Source organism: Pseudophryne corroboree, chromosome 6, assembly GCF_028390025.1.
Source record: "Pseudophryne corroboree isolate aPseCor3 chromosome 6, aPseCor3.hap2, whole genome shotgun sequence".
Taxonomy (NCBI): Eukaryota; Metazoa; Chordata; class Amphibia; order Anura; family Myobatrachidae; genus Pseudophryne; species Pseudophryne corroboree.
In genome coordinates this window covers 821394040-821415168 of record NC_086449.1, presented here as the reverse complement: position 1 = coordinate 821415168, position 21129 = coordinate 821394040, and the positions used below count along the sequence as shown (strand labels likewise).

The following is a 21129-nucleotide window of genomic DNA, read 5'->3' as shown; positions in this document are numbered from 1 at the left end:
AGTAATTACAAGGCTTCTCCAGTCTCGTAGAAACTTTATTGAACCCTTGACAAACAAGATTAGTGTGATAGCGGTGGCTCTAGTGTTTTTTTATTTACTTTTCTAAATCTTATTTGAATAATGAGAGTTAATCTACATTTAATGCTAAAGCTGTTAGGAGATGTTTTTAGCACAGTTTCCAAATCAACAGTTTATCTATACAAGGTCACCACTTGTTTTTACTGTTATATAAAACCCTAGTCCTCTAATGTTCATCAGGACTTTTTCCTCATATCAGTATAACGTTCTACTGGTAACAATGAAGGGTTTTGCCTTTCTACTTGCCTTGGTTGGCTTCTGCCATGGACAGGTCAAGCTGGGTAAGATCTTGCTTATTTACAAAAGGATAGGTTATGGCATTTACATAAAGATATTCTACATTTCGAAGAGGATAGCCAAGAAGTCCACTTGGGAGTATCTTAGGTATCACGCAACGGGAATTATGTTATTAGAAACATGTCCCATTTACATTTTCAGGTGTTGTAGTTTAGTTGTTGAATTTTGTCCAGTTTTGCTCTCAAAAATCAAAACTAAACCTTAATTCTGTTGGAGGCAATTGAGTTGGGAACACGGATGAGGAGAGTTTATAAGAAGAAGAGCGAAACAGGTGGCAATAATAACAGGACATGTCATGTGTGATCTCAAGAGCTCGACCTGTTATGGAAAATATTTATTATACTTTTATAAAGCCAATGTGGTCTCTACATCAGAGAGGAATGACCTGAAAATGCGGGATTAAATGAGTTGTTGTAGAGGGGGGACACCGGGACAGGATCAATGTATGGCTATAACTCAAAAATGTTCTTCGTTACAGGCTCATACAACCTTGACGGTACAGTTTCAGTCTCTGGATTGTCCTCAGGATCATTCATGGCCGTCCAGTTCCATGTTGCTCAGTCTAGGAAAGTTGTAGGAGCTGGCCTATTTGCTGGAGGTAATTAGAATTTAAGGTGGTATTTGATAGATCAATGTGATTGGTTGAAAATATTATTTGCTCACGCTGGTGAGGAATGGGTACTTTGCACATTCCCAATAAACCTGAAAATATTTAAGATCATTTTTTTTCTGAGGAACTAATGGGAGATGTATCAAACAGGGCAAGGAGTGGAGACATGGACCAGCGGAGGAGTTGTCCATGGCAACCAATCAGATTCTGCCTATCATTTTATAGAATGTATTTGATAAATGTTACTTCAAAGCCGATAGGTTTCTATGGACAACTTTCCATTGGTCCACATTGCTGCTGCTTGTTAAATCTAAACAAGAGGCTTGAACATCTATATTTGTCTAAAAAGGAGAACATGACTGTGTATTGCTTTATCTGCCCTTGTGTCTGCAGTGCAACCTGCAGCTTATTTATATGTCCGCTCACCTGAGCAGGTCCCTCACTCTTTCCTCTTCTCTGCATACTGTAATTATGCTAACGGCTCACTGCAATTATGTATCTATGTGCATTAATATACCCTCTGTCTGTATTGTTCTATATTTAGGTGGTCTGTTGTCAGTTTTATCCCCTTGTATGGTGATACAAAACCCTTGTGGCACCTTATAAATTAAAGATAATTATAAAACTATACATATATACTTTGGGGCTTGTCTATTTATCTATAGAATTTAAGATGAAAGGCAATAGCTGAAATCATAATATTTTTGCATACAAATATTGATGTTTGACGTTGTCATCTGTGTTCACTAATGACTTATTATAAATACAACATGCGATTTTTAATTTCTAAATAAAAACGAGGACATTCTATGGGGTAAATGCAGGCACAGGGATCTGGTGGGCGCCAATAAGTCCGCCTTTTACTTAAATGTAGTATGTCTCTGAAAGTGACTTCCATGCTGTATGTAATGCAGACTGCAGCTGCGGAACTTAGAAGAACCCACCACTGCACTTTTACCTGAGGGACTGAGAAGTGGGTATTGGGGGGAGGCAGGAGGCTGAAGTTTTACCTAGGGCATTTCAGAGGTTTCCAAGCTGACTCAGGGGTCTATTCATGAAACAGTGAAAAGAAGGGAGAAGTGAGCCAGTGGAGCAGTTGCCCATTGCAGCCAATCGGCTGTCCTATACAGATGTATAGTATGAAAATTATAAATGTTACTACTACAATGCTGATTGGTTGCCATGGGCAATTTCTCCACTGGCTCACTTCTCCACACTTTCCACTGCTTCATGAATAGAGCCCCCCCCCGTGTGTAACACATTCTCATCCTACTGAGCCTAGATTACTAATGATGTATGGGAGCACTATGGTAAATCAGACTCAGTATGTAACACATTCTTAGCCTACTGAGCCTAGATTACTAATGATATATGGGAGAACTACGGTAAATCAGACTCAGTATGTAACACATTCTCATCCTACTGAGCCTAGATTACTAATGATGTACGGGAGCACTATGGTAAGTCAGACTCAGTATGTAACACATTCTCAGCCTACTGAGCCTAGATTACTAATGATATATGGGAGAACTACGGTAAATCAGACTCAGTATGTAACACATTCTCATCCCACTGAGCCTAGATTACTAATGATATATGGGAGCACTGTGGTAAGTCAGACTCAGTATGTAACACACTCTCAGCATACTGAGCCTAGATTACTAATGATATATGGGAGCACTACGGTAAGTCAGACTCATTATGTAACACATCCTCAGCCTACTGAACCTAGATTACTAATGATATATGGGAGCACTACGGTAATTTATGCTCAATATGTAACACATTCTCATCCTACTGAGCCCAGATTACTAATGATTTATGGGAGCACTATGGTAAGTCATACTCAGTATGTAACACATTCTCAGCCTACTGAGCCTAGATTACTAATGATATATGGGAGCACTACCGTAAGTCAAACTCAGTATGTAACATATTCTCAGCCTCCTGAGCCTAGATTACTAATGATATATGGCAGTACTACGGTAAGTCACACTCAGAATGTAATACACTCTCAGCCTTCTGAGCCTAGATTACTAAAGACATAGTATAACTTCTCAAGGGAATTTTAGAGAAATGTTCTTCAGCAAAATCCATTACAGTATCATCAAAGTTTGCAAAAGTTACAATCAAAACATTAACTAAAATTAGACTCAAATGAAAGCTGAGATCCACCGACTAAATCTTGACTAAATTGAAGAAAAAAGACTAAAATGTGTCTTTAAACCAACTACAATTTTAAGTAAGCGACTAAGACTAAAACGAAATGAAACACCCTTGTCAAAATTATCACTGTTCCCACATACACCGCAATGCAATGCATGCAGAATCCCTCACGCAGATAGTGGACGGTGGCCTGCTCCCATAGAGAAGAAGCAGGAGTTATAGAAAGGAGCAAACATGGGAAATGCATCATATAACACCTACGGTTAATACTCAGGTGTAATTATACTGAATATACTGTGTTTTAATAGCCGACCTCTCCCCTCCGCAGGCCCATTCTATTGCGCGAAAGGAAGCATGATGACTGCCACCGGTGCTTGCATGTCAATGCCGACAAGCATCGACGTCAACTCCCTGAAGACGCAGACGCAGAGTTACGCCAACAGCGGGCTGGTGGATCCAGTGTCCAATCTGGCCAACAGCAAAGTTTACATCTTCTCAGGGTCCCGTGACACAACTGTGGTTCCAGGTGAGATGCCCTCTGTATCCATTCCGCTCAGTGTATATATATATATATATATATATATATATAGTGTATTTTGGGATGTTATTTAACGTGTATAATTTCCACGCGTTTCTCCAACCTCTTTGTTCTCTATTGTAGGAGTGGTGAAAAAGCAAGAGGACTATTACAGAGCCTATGTCAACTCTGCAAACATCAGGACCGTGTATGACGTTGCTGCAGTGCATGGCATGGTGAGAGAGCCCATTTATTAACCCGCCGCTAAAGCTGAAACGCCAGTTGCGTCATACAGAAAGTATATGTCTTACACTATTGGATTCTTATACAAATTTAAATATTAATATCCAGTGTTGCCAGATCCCATGGTTATGTTTTAACGGTTCTTACTTCCGCGCCATGCCCCCATGCCCTCATGCCTATGTCTGTTATCCTGAGGAGCTCAGCACTGATGCTGTTGGCAGCCTTCATAGAGCGAATTGGTGCCCACGTGTCGGGAACTCAGCGGTTATGCTGCTGCCTGTGTGTAGGAACGACACATTGCATAATCCCAGAGATTCCTAGGTTTTATACATGCGGGTTTACAAAGTATTAGTTCTAGAGCTCTCACCTTGCTGGCAAATCAACTGCCCATGCCGTAGGCAAACTCAGGGGGGGGGGGGTTCCAGTCGCCCAGAAACCCCCCTTTCCCACCTCCTGACCAGCGGCCATTACATGCAGGGTAAAGGAGCTGTGGCTGGGAGGCTCCCAAAAATCAGGTGGTGCTCCCGGCCCTCCCTCCCCCATGGAAAGATGGGCAAGTCTCCGGCTTGCCCACCGCACTAGTGGGCGGTCCAAAGAGGATCCAATGACGTGATATGAGCTGAGTTGCATCATCATAGCATATACAGTGCCTATTTTCTCAGCACTGTATAGCGTGCGGTGGAGCCACGATGACGCGATCGTGAGGCCACGCCCCCAGACAGCCCACCTTCCTACTGGTATTACACACACTGCACATTGTTTGGAGCAGACTGTAGCTTGTTACATGCTTATTATGCAATCGCTCTAAAATCAAACATTTGGAAACCCCCCCACCAGAAATCCTGCGTTTGCCCCTGCATGCCATTGTTCCTGCGTCACAGAACTGCGGGCAAAGTTGCTTTTCCTCTGCAGAGCAGACTTCCTGCCAGTAATCCCACGCATGGGCACAGAACGGCAGAGTAACAGCTTGTACTGAGCTATACAGCAGACAGTAAAGGGCCCCGTACACTACTACGACATGTCGCAGGCGATCACCCTTGAACCGCCCGGCAGCTTCCCAGGCGGCAGGACCGCATACGATACATCGTATGCGGTCCTTTTGCCTACGATGTATCGTATGCGATCCCAGCCATGCCTGCGGGATCTGACATATGACGAATGCAGCACTAACGACCTAGGGGCTCCGATCCGATGCTCACGGGACCGCGCATCGGGTCGGATTGGAAACACCTCCAAAATGCCCGATTTCATCCGATATATCGGCCCGAATGCCCGAAATTGGATGAATTCGTCCTAGTGTATGGGACCCTTAACACTATGTCATACATCTCAGCTTCTGTATGTGGGAAAATATACGTTATACTTATTACTGTACATTTACCATAAAAATAAGAAAGGAAGGCATAGGAATATTTGTTAGCAATTGTATTAATGATAGAACGTTACAGCGCCATCTAGTGGTCAGTGCTGGTATTTTATAGAGAAGATACAATACTGTATTACTGCTGATGGTGTATGACATTACTTAGGTGGGTGTGACCACACTTAGGTCGACAGTCATTAGGTCGACCACTATTGGTCGACAGTAACTAGTTCGACACCTGAAATAGGTCGACGCAGTCATTAGGTCGACAAGGGAAACGGTCGATATGAGTTTTTTCCCAAAAAATTGGTGTCATTTTCTTCGTAGAACCCCAATTAGTGCACCGTGTCCCCTCGCTTCGCTCTCCATGCTTCGGGCAAGGTCCCTCGCACCGCTACCGCTGCTGTCGGCACAGGTTACCGTTCCCGATTGTAGTCCACGTGGATCGTAAAGTGTGAAAAAGTTTAAAAAATGAAAAAGAAAAAAAAAAGTGTGAAAAACTCTTGTCGACCTTTTTCCACGTCGACCTAGTACGTGTCGACCCAGTGACCATGTCGACCTATAGACCATGTTGATCTTATGCATGTTGACCAATAGTGGTCGACCTATTGACTGTTGACCTAAGCGAGGTCGACCTAATGACCGGACACGACTTAGGTCACCCTGATACGGGGGGGGGAAATGAAAACCATTGTACTGAATGCAGACTGAACGTATGTAAATGCATATTATATGTATATACAGTACATGTGTTTTTTCTTGTCTTTAAAACACTCTGGGTACAGTATGTAGACTACAGTAATTAGACCAATTGTTACAGCCCACAGACAGCTACGGAGGCTCCTGCGCATTAACCAATATGGAATACATCAACAACTGCGGCTACAATGGCGCTTATGAAGCCCTGAATCACATCTACGGGGGTCTTCAGGTGAGCTGGGATTCAAGGGTCTACATACTAAGAGAGAGATAAAGTAGATGGGGATAAAGTACCAGCCAATCAGCTCCCAACTGTCACGTTACAGGCTGTGTTTGCAAATTGAATGACAGGAGCTTTTTGGCCGGTACTGTATCTCTCTCCAAGGCTTTGTACATGGGGGGTCATTCCGAGTTGATCGCTCGCTAGCAGTTTTTAGCAGCCGTGCAAACGCTATGCCGCCGCCCACTGGGAGTGTATTTTAGCTTAGCAGAAGTGCGAAAGGATCGCAGAGCGGCTACAAAATAATTTTGTGCCGTTTCAGAGTAGCTCAAAACCTACTCAGCGCTTGCGATCACTTCAGACTGTTCAGTTCCTGTTTTGACGTCACAAACACGCCCTGCGTTCGCCCAGCCACGCCTGCGTTTTTCCTGCCACGCCTGCGTTTTTCCGAACACTCCCTGAAAACGGTCAGTTGACACCCAGAAACGCCCCTTTCCTGTCAATCACTCTGCGGCCAGCAGTGCGACTGAAAAGCTTCGCTAGACCTTGTGTGAAACAACATCGTTCGTTGTAATAGTACGACGCGCGTGCGCATTGCGCTGCATACTCATGCGCAGAAGTGACTTTTTTTATGCCTGATCGCTGCGCAGCGACCGAAAGCAGCTAGCGATGAACTCGGAATGACCCCCATAGACAGGTCTGTTATAAAAAGAGCTAAATGGAGATAAAAGGACAAAGCACCAATACTCACAGCCTTCCTCTTCCCTTACAGAAACCCAGCAGCTCAGCCGGACTCAGCGGACAGGTAACTAAATTACGGGACTTAATTGGGTGCTGGGACACTGACGCTGTGCATTACTTTTTAAAAATCCTAATGTCCGGCTTTCATTGATGAATCAGGTAGCACTGATTACCATAATGTCTCAGGCTTGCGGAAGGATGACTTTTATGAGTGACATATTTCTACGATGCCCTTTGTCTGATCAGAAACCAAATAAAAGTCTTGGTCTGTAGATTTGCAGAACAATAATTGGCATTGTAATTGGTTGCTTCATTTCGGAGTTATGTGGCAAAACTCCCGCTTGCCAATTACAATGCATCACCATTGTGCTCTGGAAACTGTGACAGTTGGTGAACTCTCCCTGTGCACCTGCTGGCTGACCAGGGACATGTGACCTGCTGGGGGGTCTGGAAACTGTGACAGTTATTTGCAGCCACCCACTAAGCAGAGATTTTTTTAAAAATTTGACTCCTAAGGGGGTGAAAGGGGTAAAATGTTCCACCCAGCAAACCTTGGCCAGCTAGTTTGCAGTTTTAAATCTCAGGGACAAAACCACCTTAAATCTGTGTCTTCCAAAAGCTATTGCTTAGTAAATCTAGCAGTTAGAGCCTATTGTCTGATAGGACTACAAATAAATGTATATGTCATATGAAATGCAAATGACTCACTTGATAATGTGGGTCAGGTACATTGTGAGGCACACAAGTTACACACAATGTCACATTGCTTTTGTTTTTATCAAGTTAAGTTCATTTCTGTCATTTGTCTTGGTTGTCCTCCTAATTATTTCCTTTTCAAAATCTCTCTGGGGGTTGAAAAATATGGCTCAGCATTTCATGTGAAGGTAGAGGGGGAGTAGAAGGGGAGTATTTTACAGTATACATAACATACAGAGCTCAGGGAGGTGTTCAATAGTATCTCTGCTCACTACATGTGCCATGTGACTGTGGTTTCCGTGGTAACCAGACACTTTGCTAAATTATAAATCATTAATATCAACCTGAACAAACAACCAAGGAAAAATTATAAATACTGAGATCCTTCTTATAGCCTTATGCAGTGCAGTGCAATTGTGAAGGAGAAACACAAATAGTACATGGTAGTTGTTTCTGATCTGCCTACTTGTGAGCTGACATGTATCAACAGGGATCCTATCCCCTTTATTTTTGAATCTCCTCTCAGCTTACACAGAACAGAAGTGTGCAGCATGCAAGGGCCTCTACCATAGGGAATTATCACCTTTAAACGTTCTTAATCATTAACCACAAATGGTTTCTCATGTAGAATTATCTACATGTTGAATAAACATATAAGAGAGATAGTAAATGCCCCACTCACTGCCCCCACTGCCAGCCAGTCCCAGGCAAGAGTTCACCAGTTTTTAAAATATGGATGTAATATATATTGTAATTGATGGGTCAATCCAGTATTCAGAGGTACACTGTAATATTCACATTAACCACCCCCCACCACCACCACCACCACCACCACCACCACCACCACCACCACACACACACACACACACACACACACACACACACACACACACACACACACACACACACACACACACACACACACACACACACACACACACACACACACACACACACACACACTTGATGAATACATGATTTGTAAATTACTGTTAACTATATTCTACCCTATCTACTTGTGAGAAGAAAGGTTACCTGATGTATAGTATAGTAAATTATAGTTGTATCTATTTATCATAGTGGTGGATAGCATTAAGTTGTCAGAATGTAAATCACTTGTGTAACAATAAAGATTAGTATAAGCACCGTATAGGAGGAAGACTAGTATAAGCACCGTATAGGAAGAAGACTAGTATAAGCACCGTATACGAGGAAGACTAGTATAAGCACCGTATAGGAGGAAGACTAGTATAAGCACCGTATAGGAGAAAGACTAGTATAAGCACCGTATAGGAAGAAGACTAGTATAAGCACCGTATAGGAGGAAGACTAGTATAAGCACCATATAGGAGGAAGACTAGTATAAGCACCATATAGGAGGAAGACTAGTATAAGCACCATATAGGAGGAAGACTAGTATAAGCACCGTATAGGAGGAAGAATAGTATAAGCACCGTATAGGAGGAAGACTAGTATAAGCACTGTATAGGAGGAAGACTAGTATAAGCACCGTATAAAAGGAAGACTAGTATAAGCACTGTATACAAAGAAGACTAGTATAAGCACCGTATAGGAAGAAGACTAGTATAAGCACCGTATAGGGGGAAGACTAGTATAAGCATCGTATAGGAGGAAGACTAGTATAAGCACCATATAGGAGGAAGACTAGTATAAGCACCGTATAGGAAGAAGACTAGTATAAGCACCGAATAGGAAGAAGACTAGTATAAGCACCGTATAGGAGGAAGACTAGTATAAGCACCGTATAGGAGGAAGACTAGTATAAGCACCGTATAGGAAGAAGACTAGTATAAGCACCGTATAGGAGGAAGACTAGTATAAGCACCGTATAGGAGGAAGACTAGTATAAGCACCATATAGGAGGAAGACTAGTATAAGCACCATATAGGAGGAAGACTAGTATAAGCACCGTATAGGAAGAAGACTAGTATAAGCACCGTATAGGAAGAAGACTAGTATAAGCACCGTATAGGAGGAAGACTAGTATAAGCACCATATAGGAGGAAGACTAGTATAAGCACCATATAGGAGGAAGACTAGTATAAGCACCATATAGGAGGAAGACTAGTATAAGCACCGTATAGGAAGAAGACTAGTATAAGCACCGTATAGGAGGAAGACTAGTATAAGCACCATATAGGAGGAAGACTAGTATAAGCACCATATAGGAGGAAGACTAGTATAAGCACCATATAGGAGGAAGACTAGTATAAGCACCATATAGGAGGAAGACTAGTATAAGCACCGTATAAGAGGAAGACTAGTATAAGTACCGTATAGGAGGAAGACTAGTATAAGCACCATATAGGAGGAAGACTAGTATAAGCACCATATAGGAGGAAGACTAGTATAAGCACCGTATAAGAGGAAGACTAGTATAAGTACTGTATAGGAAGAAGACTAGTATAAGCACCGTATAGGAGGAAGACTAGTATAAGCACTGTATAGGAGGAAGACTAGTATAAGCACCGTATAGGAGGAAGACTAGTATAAGCACCATATAGGAGGAAGACTAGTATAAGCACCGTATAGGAAGAAGACTAGTATAAGCACCATATAGGAGGAAGACTAGTATAAGCACCGAATAGGAGGAAGACTAGTATAAGCACCATATAGGAGGAAGACGGGATCCGGTCTGAAGATCGACAGTGTCTAGGTCGACAATGTTTAGGTCGACCACTATAGGTCGACAGTCACTAGGTCGACATGGATGGAAGGTCGACAGGGTTTCTAGGTCGACATGTGCTAGGTCGACAGGTCTAAAGGTCGACATGAGTTTTTCACATTTTTTGGGGGGGGGTGATTTTTTCATACTTAACGATCCACGTGGACTACGATTGGAACGGTAAAGTGTGCCGAGCGAAGCGAAGGCACCATGCCCGAAGCATGGCGAGCGAAGCGAGCCATGCGAGGGGACGCGGTGCACTAATTTGGGATCCCGGTCACTTTACGAAGAAAACGACACAAAAAAAAATCCTCATGTCGACCTTTAGACCTGTCGACCTAGCACATGTCGACCTAGAAACCCTGTCGACCTTCCATCCATGTCGACCTAGTGACTGTCGACCTATAGTGGTCGACCTAAACATTGTCGACCTAGACACTGTCGATAAAACGAACCACACCCGAGGAAGACTAGTATAAGCACCATATAGGAGGAAGACTAATATAAGCACCATATAGGAGGAAGACTAGTATAAGCACCGTATAGGAAGAAGACTAGTATAAGCACTGTATAGGAAGAAGACTAGTATAAGTACCGTACAGGAGGAAGATTAGTATAAGCACCGCATAGAAGGAAGATTAGTATAAGCACCATATAGGAAGAAGACCAGTATAAGCACTGTATAGGAGGAAGACTAGTATAAGCACCGTATAGGAGGAAGACTAGTATAAGCACCATATTGGAAGAAGACTAGTATAAGCACCGTATAGGAGGAAGATTAGTATTAGCACTGTATAGCAGGAAGATTAGTATAAGCACCATATAAAAGGAAGACTAGTATAAGCAACGTATAGGAAGAAGACTAGTATAAGCACCATATAGAAGGAAGACTAGTATACGCACCATATAGGAGGAAGACTAGTATAAGCACCGTGTAGGAGGAAGACTAGTATAAGCACCGTATAGGAAGAAGACTAGTATAAGCACCGTATAGGAGGAAGACTAGTATAAGCACTATATAGGAGGAAGACTAGTATAAGCATCGTATAGGAGGAAGACTAGTATAAGCACCATATAGGAGGAAGACTAGTATAAGGACCGTATAAGAGCAAGACTAGTATAAGCACTGTATAGGAGGAAGACTAGTATAAGCACCGTATAAGAGGAAGACTAGTATAAGCACTGTATAGGAGGAAGACTAGTATAAGCACTGTATAGGAGGAAGACTAGTATAAGCACCGTATAAGAGGAAGACTAGTATAAGCACTGTATAGGAGGAAGACTAGTATAAGCACCGTATAAGAGGAAGACTAGTATAAGCACTGTATAGGAAGAAGACTAGTATAAGCACCGTATAGGAGGAAGACTAGTATAAGCACTGTATAGGAGGAAGACTAGTATAAGCACCGTATAAGAGGAAGACTAGTATAAGCACTGTATAGGAAGAAGACTAGTATAAGCACTGTATAGGAAGAAGACTAGTATAAGCACTATATAGGAGGAAGACTAGTAAAAGCACTGTATAGGAAGAAGACTAGTATAAGCACCATATAAGAGGAAGACTAGTATAAGCACTGTATAGGAAGAAGACTAGTATAAGCACTGTATAGGAAGAAGACTAGTATAAGCACTGTATAGGAGGAAGACTAGTATAAGCACCGTATAAGAGGAAGACTAGTATAAGCACTGTATAGGAAGAAGACTAGTATAAGCACTGTATAGGAAGAAGACTAGTATAAGCACTGTATAGGAAGAAGACTAGTATAAACACTGTATAGGAAGAAGACTAGTATAAACACTATATAGGAAGAAGACTAGTATAAGCACTGTATAGGAAGAAGACTAGTATAAGCACTGTATAGGAAGAAGACTAGTATAAGCACTATATAGGAAGAAGACTAGTATAAGCACTGTATAGGAGGAAGACTAGTATAAGCACTGTATAGGAAGAAGACTAGTATAAGCACTGTATAGGAAGAAGACTAGTATAAGCACTGTATAGGAAGAAGACTAGTATAAGCACTATATAGGAAGAAGACTAGTATAAGCACTGTATATGAAGAAGACTAGTATAAGCACTGTATAGGAGGAAGACTAGTATAAGCACTGTATAGGAAGAAGACTAGTATAAGCACTGTATAGGAAGAAGACTAGTATAAGCACTGTATAGGAGGAAGACTAGTATAAGCACTGTATAGGAAGAAGACTAGTATAAGCACTGTATAGGAAGAAGACTAGTATAAGCACTGTATAGGAAGAAGACTAGTATAAGCATTGTATAAGAGGAAGACTAGTATAAGCACTTTATAGGAGGAATACTAGTATAAATACTTTACTGACAAGCAGAGAATTCTTTGTACTTAAAGGATTTATTGTCTGTGCTCCTGTAAACAATCTCCTATGTTTACTGTGACATCCGCCCCCTCTAATCCCTCACCTGTCTCACCACAATGGAATCATCTCTACATCTGTGTCCTTTTCTTGGGGTCTACTCCTGGTTTGGGGATATCACCCTTCTCTGGATCAGAGCAGATGCCACCATGTATATAAAGATGGACGTTGTCAGTGATTTGTGTAGTATTGTACACTAGGCTGATGTATATTGTGTCTTGTGTCTTTTATCACCTCAGCTGATCTTATATGACCAGTCAGAATACTTCAAACTGGCCCCTGCTTCCACCTACGGAATGGACACCGCTGGCTACGTCTACGTCCCATCATCCTGCCAGAGCGGAGCAAGTAAGTGTCCGGCCGTAAGGTGCAAGCAGTCAAGGGTGTGAGCCCCCATCTGCTAGCTGGGAGGACTGGGGAGCATGGATGTGGGTTTAAGTAAAGAACAACGTGCGCTCGTATGGTCACAACCCAGAAAGGCCTATACCACGGAAAGATCAATCCTTACAGAACAATGGGGCAGATGTAATAACCTGGAGAAGGCTTAAGGAAGTGATAAACCAGTGATAAATGCAAGGTGATAAACGCACCAGCCAATCAGCTCCAATATGTAAATTAACAGTTAGGAGCTGATTGGCTGATGCATTTATCACTGGTTTATCACTTGCAATGTACGGCTAATCCCCAGACAAGTGGTGGCGGCATGTACTATATAGAACAGATGTATTATATCATTATTACTATTATATTATATCATTTTCCATATATGTCTGTACAACATTTATTGCTGCATAAGCAGAAGTTACAACACCGCTATCGCCCCTGGCGACCCTTTGTTGTATATGGTGAGACAACAAAAAGCCTTATTGCATTTTTGCTGGTTACAGGTTTATTGCCCTTGCTAAATCAGCTCGTTATTTCCTAAGTAAGATTTTCCAATTAGCATTTAAAATGTAAAGATTGATGCCAGGCGCCTTTATAAACCGCATTAAGTACGAGGCTGCATTATGGCGCAGTATCCCCAGGTCCTCCTGGTAATTAGGCCCCACCTCAGGAACTCATGGAGAACTGGTTAGCAGCGCAGGCCTGGCCAACCTGTTGCTCTCCAGCTGTTTGTAAAACTACACATCCCAGCATGCCCTGCCACAGTTTTAGCCTTCCCTAATAGCAAAACTGTGGCAAAGCATGATGGGACTTGTAGTTTTACAAACAGCTGGAGAGCCACAGGTTGGTCAGGCCTGGGTTAGCGCTAAAGGGTCATTTCCTTCCCTTTCAGGGTGCAGACTTCACATTGTGTTCCATGGCTGTCTCCAAGCAAGGTAAGGGCACATCGTATTTCTCACCTTCATATTTAGCGGCTGGCGCGCAGTCGTATGCACGCATGTTGTTGGGGCGTATTGTGTTTTGGCACTGCGCATGTTCCGGGTATGGAAGATGTATGAACAACCATATTCATTTGCATCTACACTTATAACGGGTGTAGTACGGCTGACCGACGCCGGGATCCCGGTGGGGAGGGGCGAGTGCAGCAAACCCCTTGCGGGCTCGGTGGCGACTTGCGGTCGCCACGGGTTCTATTCCCACTCTATGGGTGTCGTGGACACCCACGTGTGGAAATAGTCCCTGTTGGTCGGCATACCGACCATCGGGACAGTGACCCGTCGGGCTGGTGGAGGAGGTCATGTGACTGTCGGTCAGCTGACCGGCGGTCACATGAATACCACCCCTTATAACTGAGGAGACGTAACTGGGCAAAGGCCAGTGAGGGAGAACAGCACAGTCACAGACTGCGGAGTCTATGGGGCTCCGATCATCTTCCCTGACATGCGGGGGGACGCCCAGCACAGGGCTAGCCCGCCCCGCATGTCAGTCCGGCCCCCCTCGCAGAAGTGCAAAGGCATCGCACAGCGGCGATGCCTTTGCATTTCAAGAGTAGCTCCCGGCTAGCGCAGCTGTAGCGTGCTGGCTGGGAGCTACTCATCGCTCCCCGGCCCGCAGCGGCTGCGTGTGATGTCACGCAGCCGCTGCGGCCCGCCCCCCGTTCAGTCCGGCCACGCCTGCGTTGGCTGGACCAAACCCACGAAACGGCGGCCAAACGCTGCCGTTCCGCCCCCTCCCGCCCAGGGATCGACTCTGCCTATCAATCAGGCAGAGGCGATCGTATACTTGCTACGGCCTTCGGCCATCTGGCATGCGCCGGCGCACTACGGCGCATGCGCAGTAGGGACCCGTTCACTCTGCTGCGTTAAAACGCAGCGAGCGAATGGGTCAGACTGACCCCCTATGTACTAAGTCTTGGAGAGAGATAAAGTGGAAAGAGATAAAGTACCAGCCAATCAGCTCCTATCTGCCATGTCACAGGCTGTGTTTGAAAAATGTCAGTTAGGAGCTGGTTGGCTGGTACTTTATCTCTCTCCACTCTCCAAGGCTTTAGTAAATAGACCCCTAAATGTTCTACAATAAGTGTCACTTTATGTAAGAACACATGTTTTCAGACATGAGATACTTCTGATGTTTCCCACCACGGGACATATCTGTCTGCTGGGGGGTGTAGTATGGTATGCCGACGGTCGGGCTCCCGGCGACCAGCATACCTGTGCCGGGAGCCCGACCGCCGACAGTGTGGCGAGCGCAAATGAGCCCCTTGTGGGCTCGCTGCGCTCGCCACGCTGCGGGCACGGTGGCGCTATTTTATTCTCCCTCCAGGGGGGTCGTGGACCCCCAGAGGGAGAATAAGTGTTGGTATGCCGGCTGTCGGGATCCCGGCGCCGGTATATTGTGCGCCGGGATCCCGACAGCCGGCATACTGAAGACCACCCCTGCTGGGAGGGTAGTGGGACGAAGACCTCCAATTGAGTATCTAGATGGGGTCAAATGAATTTGAGTTGATATGACAGTATAGGCCCATGACCTGTGTATGGTTCCTCTAATCCACAGAGTGTAATCTGCACATCAAGAACTAAGGGGGACATTTACTAAGCAGTGATAAGAGCGGAGAAGTGAGCCAGTGGAGAAGTTGCCCATGGCAACCAATCAGCACTGAAGTAACATCTATAATTTGCATACTATAAAATGATACCGAGCTGCTGATTGGTTGCCATGGGCAACTTCTCCACTGGCTCACTTCTCCGTTCTTATCACTGCTTAGTAAATGTCCCCCTAAGGCTCAAATAGGGTTGAGGTTACAAAAAGGTAAACAGGGGCAGACTAGATGGGCCCAGTGGTTCTTATCTGCCGTCACATTCTATGTTCCTATGTTTCTCGTGTGTTACCCCATCCTGCTAGGTAGAGAAGCGCCACCCTTACTAAGCTGGAACGCTGCGGCAGATGCGCGACAGACGGTGCGCTGGGCTTATTTAGCTCAACGTACAGTGTTTGACACATGTTAATGTAATACGGTGACTGTTATTGCTCTTACACTATTTGCAAATTCATTCCCTGATCTGGATACAATTGTTTTTATTGATCAAGTTTTATTTCTGGAGCAATTATATTAAATGGTGATTTATATATTTTCTTGCAGGGAGAAACTCGGTGATAAATACGCCAGATACACCGGCTACAACCAGGTGGCAGATCTGAATAACTTCATCATCCTGTATCCTCAGGCCAAATCCAGCATGATGTCCAACCCTAACGGATGCTGGGACTGGTGAGTTCAGCGACAGGGCGTCGCTACGGGTAACGGCCGCACCTCCACGTGTCTGCGGGGAGTGGTCAGAGGCATATTTATGGCAAATACATCTGACATAGATATGCCGCATTGTGTAGGTCAATCTGTGGTGCTCTGAAAGCCAAACCTCCAGCGGAAATGGCAATTTCACCGGAGATAAGGTTTCTTCATAATTATCAAAGGATACAGCCAGCAGTGGCTATCGCCGAGTAGCGTCGGCTGTAGCCGTCATTATAGTACACCGGCCATGGATCATCATTATCGCTATCTCAGCGGGTCATCAGTAAAGTAAAAAAACAGCTTTAAATTTATTTATTTTTTTATTTTTTTCGAAGTAGCGGCATTAAAAAATGTATATATATTTTTGTTCCTATTTCTACAAAAAAAAAGCAATATTATAATTTTTTTTTTTTTTTTTTTACAAAAGTGCAATTGGAAGCACAAGTCCCAGGTTCCGGTCCCACTGCGCACACTCAACTGCACTTAGGAACTTTTTATGGTACTTTGGCCCAAACAAGACTTTCTATCGTTGCGATAGGTTATAGTATATCTTTCCAATTGGCCAATACAGAGCCGACCCTAACCAATATGATGCCCTAGGCAAGATTTTGGCTTATGCCCCCTAGCACCACTGCTAGTTCTGCAGGACATGCCTGGCACGAGTCAGCTGGCAGCTCTGCTAACGTTGGGGCGCCTTTTGTTTATGAAAATGCGTCTTATTTGCATTACTATGTGGCTAGGATGCACAAACAGCTTTTGCTGATTAAAATGATATGCAGCATGCCTATATACTGTGTGCGACTGCCGCTGTATCTGCATACGAAATGCTACATTACAGTGATTTCCAGGAACACACTGCAATGTAGCATTTCGTATGCAGATACAGCCTCAGTTACACACAGAATATAGGCATGCCACATATCATTTTAATCAGCACAAGCTGCTGGTGCCCCTAAGCATACCAAATGCCCTAGGCATTTGCCTAGTTTGCCTATGCCTAGGGCCGGCTCTGGGCCAATACTGATATGTAGGCCCCTTAGTGAGCGCAGCAAAGACATAGGGGTATATTTACTACAGGTCGATTTTAATCGATGTCAGATCGATCAAAATCGATCTTAATCGATGTTGGGCTCACAGAGCTAAAACACTCTTTGACTAACATTTAAAAATGAATATAAAACATCTGTTAGTAAATGTGTGTTTTAGCCCTGTAAGCCAAATATCGATTAAGATCGATTTTAATCGATCTGAAATTGATAAAAATCAATCAAAATCGACCTTTAGTAAGTAGACCCCAAAGAGACATTCCCGAGAGAAGACAAAAACATGACATACCGATAACAAGACGACATGATGTCCAGATTCCCCCCTGATTACTGTCGCCAGGTGGAGCATTAAGGATGGAAAACATCAACTTCCGTGAGACTCAAGTTTAAACTCTAAACCCCAACCGTTCGCTGTCACATGACCTCATCCGCATGCACATCTTTGTTACATTGTAACAAGGTCTGGGTTCTATTAGCCAAATCTAAGTCCTGGCTGACGTACCCGAGACTGAGCAGGGGGACAAGCACCGACCACAGGGACACAACTGGTGACTGAGAAACGCGTAGCACCAGCCATGAGCTATGGTTATGCCATTAAACACCGCAACACTACAAACATAACACTTCTTTTTATCAGAATATCTGTACACTTCTACTAAAACCCACGTATCACGCTGCCCGCTCCCCTCCCCCCCTCCTACCTCCTTACACTGAGACCTCTGCACACCTCTACTTCTGCCCCCAGGGGGAAATTGTGGAGGTAACGTCCAAGTGGGAGATGCAGAGGTTATGGCGAAACGCGTCACATCGCCCGTGCCGTTAGTTGATTCAAGCCCATGCGCCACCCATTTCACTGTGAAATCTAGTTTACTCTCCTTGGAGTCCGATAGAGCGCTCCACCAACATTCGGGGGGTAGTCGCCCGCTTTACACAGGGTAACCCACACTGTAGGCGGTTACGTCAGGCAGGCTCCTTTTACACTTCATCCCTGTTTCTGTTTATGCATCCAAACCACTGATTCCTCTTACACCCCTACAGTATGTAGCAAACGCTTATCTGCGCAGTGTCATACGTTACACGGCGCTCCCGCAGTCACTGTCCTGGTCTGCCACTACCCATATTATATAAGCACCTACCTCACCAGCGGCCCTATGACATGTGACATGCGCAGCACATGTATGTTTCCTCGCTCCCAGGATCATTGACACATCAATAGCCGATACTGACGTATTTTTGTATTATTGTATATAATGGGGTTCATTCCGAGATGATCGTAGCTGTGCTAAATTTAGCTACGATCAATCACACTGACATGCGGGGGGACGTCCAGCACAGGGCTATCCCGCCCCGCATGTCAGTGCCGCCCCCCCGCAGAATTGCAAAGGCATCGCACAGCGGCCATGCCTTTGCAGTTCAAGAGTAGCTCCCGGCCAGCGCAGCTTTAGCGTGGTGGCCGGGAGCTACTCTTCGCTCCCCGGACCGCAGCGGTTGCGTGTGACATCACGCAGCCATTGCGGCCCGCCCCCCATTCGGTCTGGCCACGCCTGCGTTGGTCGGACCTCGCCCGCGAAACGGCAGCCAAAAACCGCCGTTCCGCTCCCCCCCCCCCCCGCCCAGAGACCGCTTCTGCCTGTCAATCAGGCAGGGGCGATCATAGTGGCCAGACGAACTCCGGCCATCTGACATGCGCCGGCGCACTGCGGAGCCGGCGCATGTGCAGTTCTGACCCGATCGCACCGCTGCGATAAACTGCAGCGTGCGATCGGGTCAGAATGACCCCCATTGTGTTTTATTTATGTTTTATTAGTTTAAATTATTATTATGCTTAATGATGATTATTAGGTGTAATTGCATTTATTATTATTATTATTATTATTAATCTATAATTGTATTTCCCTCTACAGGTGGGGATACAGCAGTTCTGCATATGGTAAGAGATTTGAATTCTCCCCGTCACAGCTACGTGCTCAGCCAGCTTTATACTATTACTAGTTACCAGCCCGTCAAAATGACGGAATAACATAACAGTAATGTCAGCGCAGTCGGCTGTGGGCGCCCAAATGGAGCAACACTTGAATTGATCCGTCGGGGTGCCATCAAGTGGCCGCCGGCATGCGTAACGCTTTAATTCCCCCCATAGAGGTGAGGAGCAGGATAGGCTAATAGGGTGTGGAAGTCCCTCCTGGCTTGTAGAATCTGCACAAACATATATGGAAAGATATGGGCGTGACCTGATGATGATGATGTTGTTGATGTCATCAAGTAGGAGGGGCAAGAGGATGATGATGCTTAGCCGGTCATCATATACCCGCCCACTCGGCGCTCACAGAGGTGGGCGGGGCTTGAAGACTATTTACATCTGGAAGCTCTTCCCCGCCCACCTTGCATTGGCAAGTGGCAGCCACTTTAATCTTAATTCTTACCTTCCCATCCCACATTATTGGTAACGTGCGTCTCCGCTCATACTTACAGCTAACAAGAACGGTTACCAGATGACCGGCGTGGAAAGGATGATGCTGAGAACTTTTGGACAGTACTAACGTTATCCGTATAAGATGTGAAGGCGGGAATGGGGGCGAGCGGACGCTCCCGACACGTGGATTGGCTGTTACATTTTCATTTACAAATATTGTTATGGGGGGAAAAAAATTCAAATGATTTGCTGTTATCATTCCAAAATGAATAATTGTGGGTGTGGCTTCCTTTAGGGGAGGAGCAAGCAGCTTTGGGAAAATGCCTGTTTTATCACCATCGTCTTTAATAGACTTATTAACGTCTAAACAAAGATGAAGGAGTTTTTGTGTTGATCATACACAATCACCTACAGTTCTGTGCCTTGAATCTTTTTATCTTCTTATAATAAACTACATTAAAGTAAACGCTTATTTTGTGTGGGGTTTTTATGTACTTCTTACTTACTGTCTCAATGTCTGTCTGCTGTCTGTCAGTAGGGAAAAGGAACATAAGAGGAGATTTATCAAAGCTAGGAGGGGCAGATGTACTAAGTCTTGGAAAGGGATAAAGTGTAGAGAGATAAAGTACCAACCAATCAGCTCCTGTCATGTCACAGGCTGTGCTAGTTAGAAGCTGATTGGTACTTTATCTTTCTCCACTTTATCTTGCTCTAAGCTTTGATAAATATCCTCCATAGTGTCTGTAAGATCCGCGACTCTGGGATGAAAATAAATGAGACTTGGAGGTGTTTCAGGAGGGATGGGGCATTACTGGTAATTAATCTCCTTCCCCGGGCAGTGAATACAAACATCTGGTAGATAATGACAGCGAGCACCCCTTTCCAAGGCCAGATTTAGCCATTGGAGATGAGGGTAATTGAAGAGTCACATAGCGAGTGGTCAAGTCCAATTGTGCTCATTCCAAAACCGGATGGGAGTTTGCGCTTCTGCAATGATTTATGTGCCTCGGGTGGATGAACTTATTGAAAGATTAGGAACAGCAAGGTGCTTGACCAGTCTAGACCTAACCAAAGGATATTGGCAAGTGCCGTTAACCAAGAATACCAAAGAAAAGACAGCTTTGTCTGCACCAGAAGGGTTGTTCCAATACAAGATGTTGCCATTTGGGTTACATGGGGCACCCTCCACCTTTCAATGGATGATGGATAGAATTCTAAGGCCCCATAGACAGTATGCTTATCTGGATGATGTAATCATCTATAGTCCTGATTGGCAGTCTCACTTACCCA

General features: G+C 44.5%; 1 protein-coding gene and 1 long non-coding RNA gene across 2 annotated transcripts; both read left to right on the top strand.

The window, feature by feature from the left end:
* Positions 1-298: 298 nt before the first annotated feature.
* On the top strand, positions 299-15670 carry LOC134934707 (poly(3-hydroxybutyrate) depolymerase-like). The gene is made up of 8 exons (XM_063930077.1): positions 299-359; positions 854-973; positions 3480-3677; positions 3813-3904; positions 6095-6205; positions 6966-6998; positions 12947-13055; positions 15645-15670. The coding sequence occupies exons 1-8, from the start codon at positions 299-301 to the stop codon at positions 15668-15670; spliced, it is 750 nt and encodes a 249-aa protein (XP_063786147.1).
* Positions 15671-16238: 568 nt separating this feature from the next.
* On the top strand, positions 16239-20218 carry LOC134935798 (uncharacterized). The gene is made up of 3 exons (XR_010180405.1): positions 16239-16359; positions 19331-19356; positions 19899-20218. It is a non-coding gene; the product is annotated as an uncharacterized LOC134935798 (long non-coding RNA).
* The last annotated feature ends 911 nt before the right edge of the window (positions 20219-21129 follow it).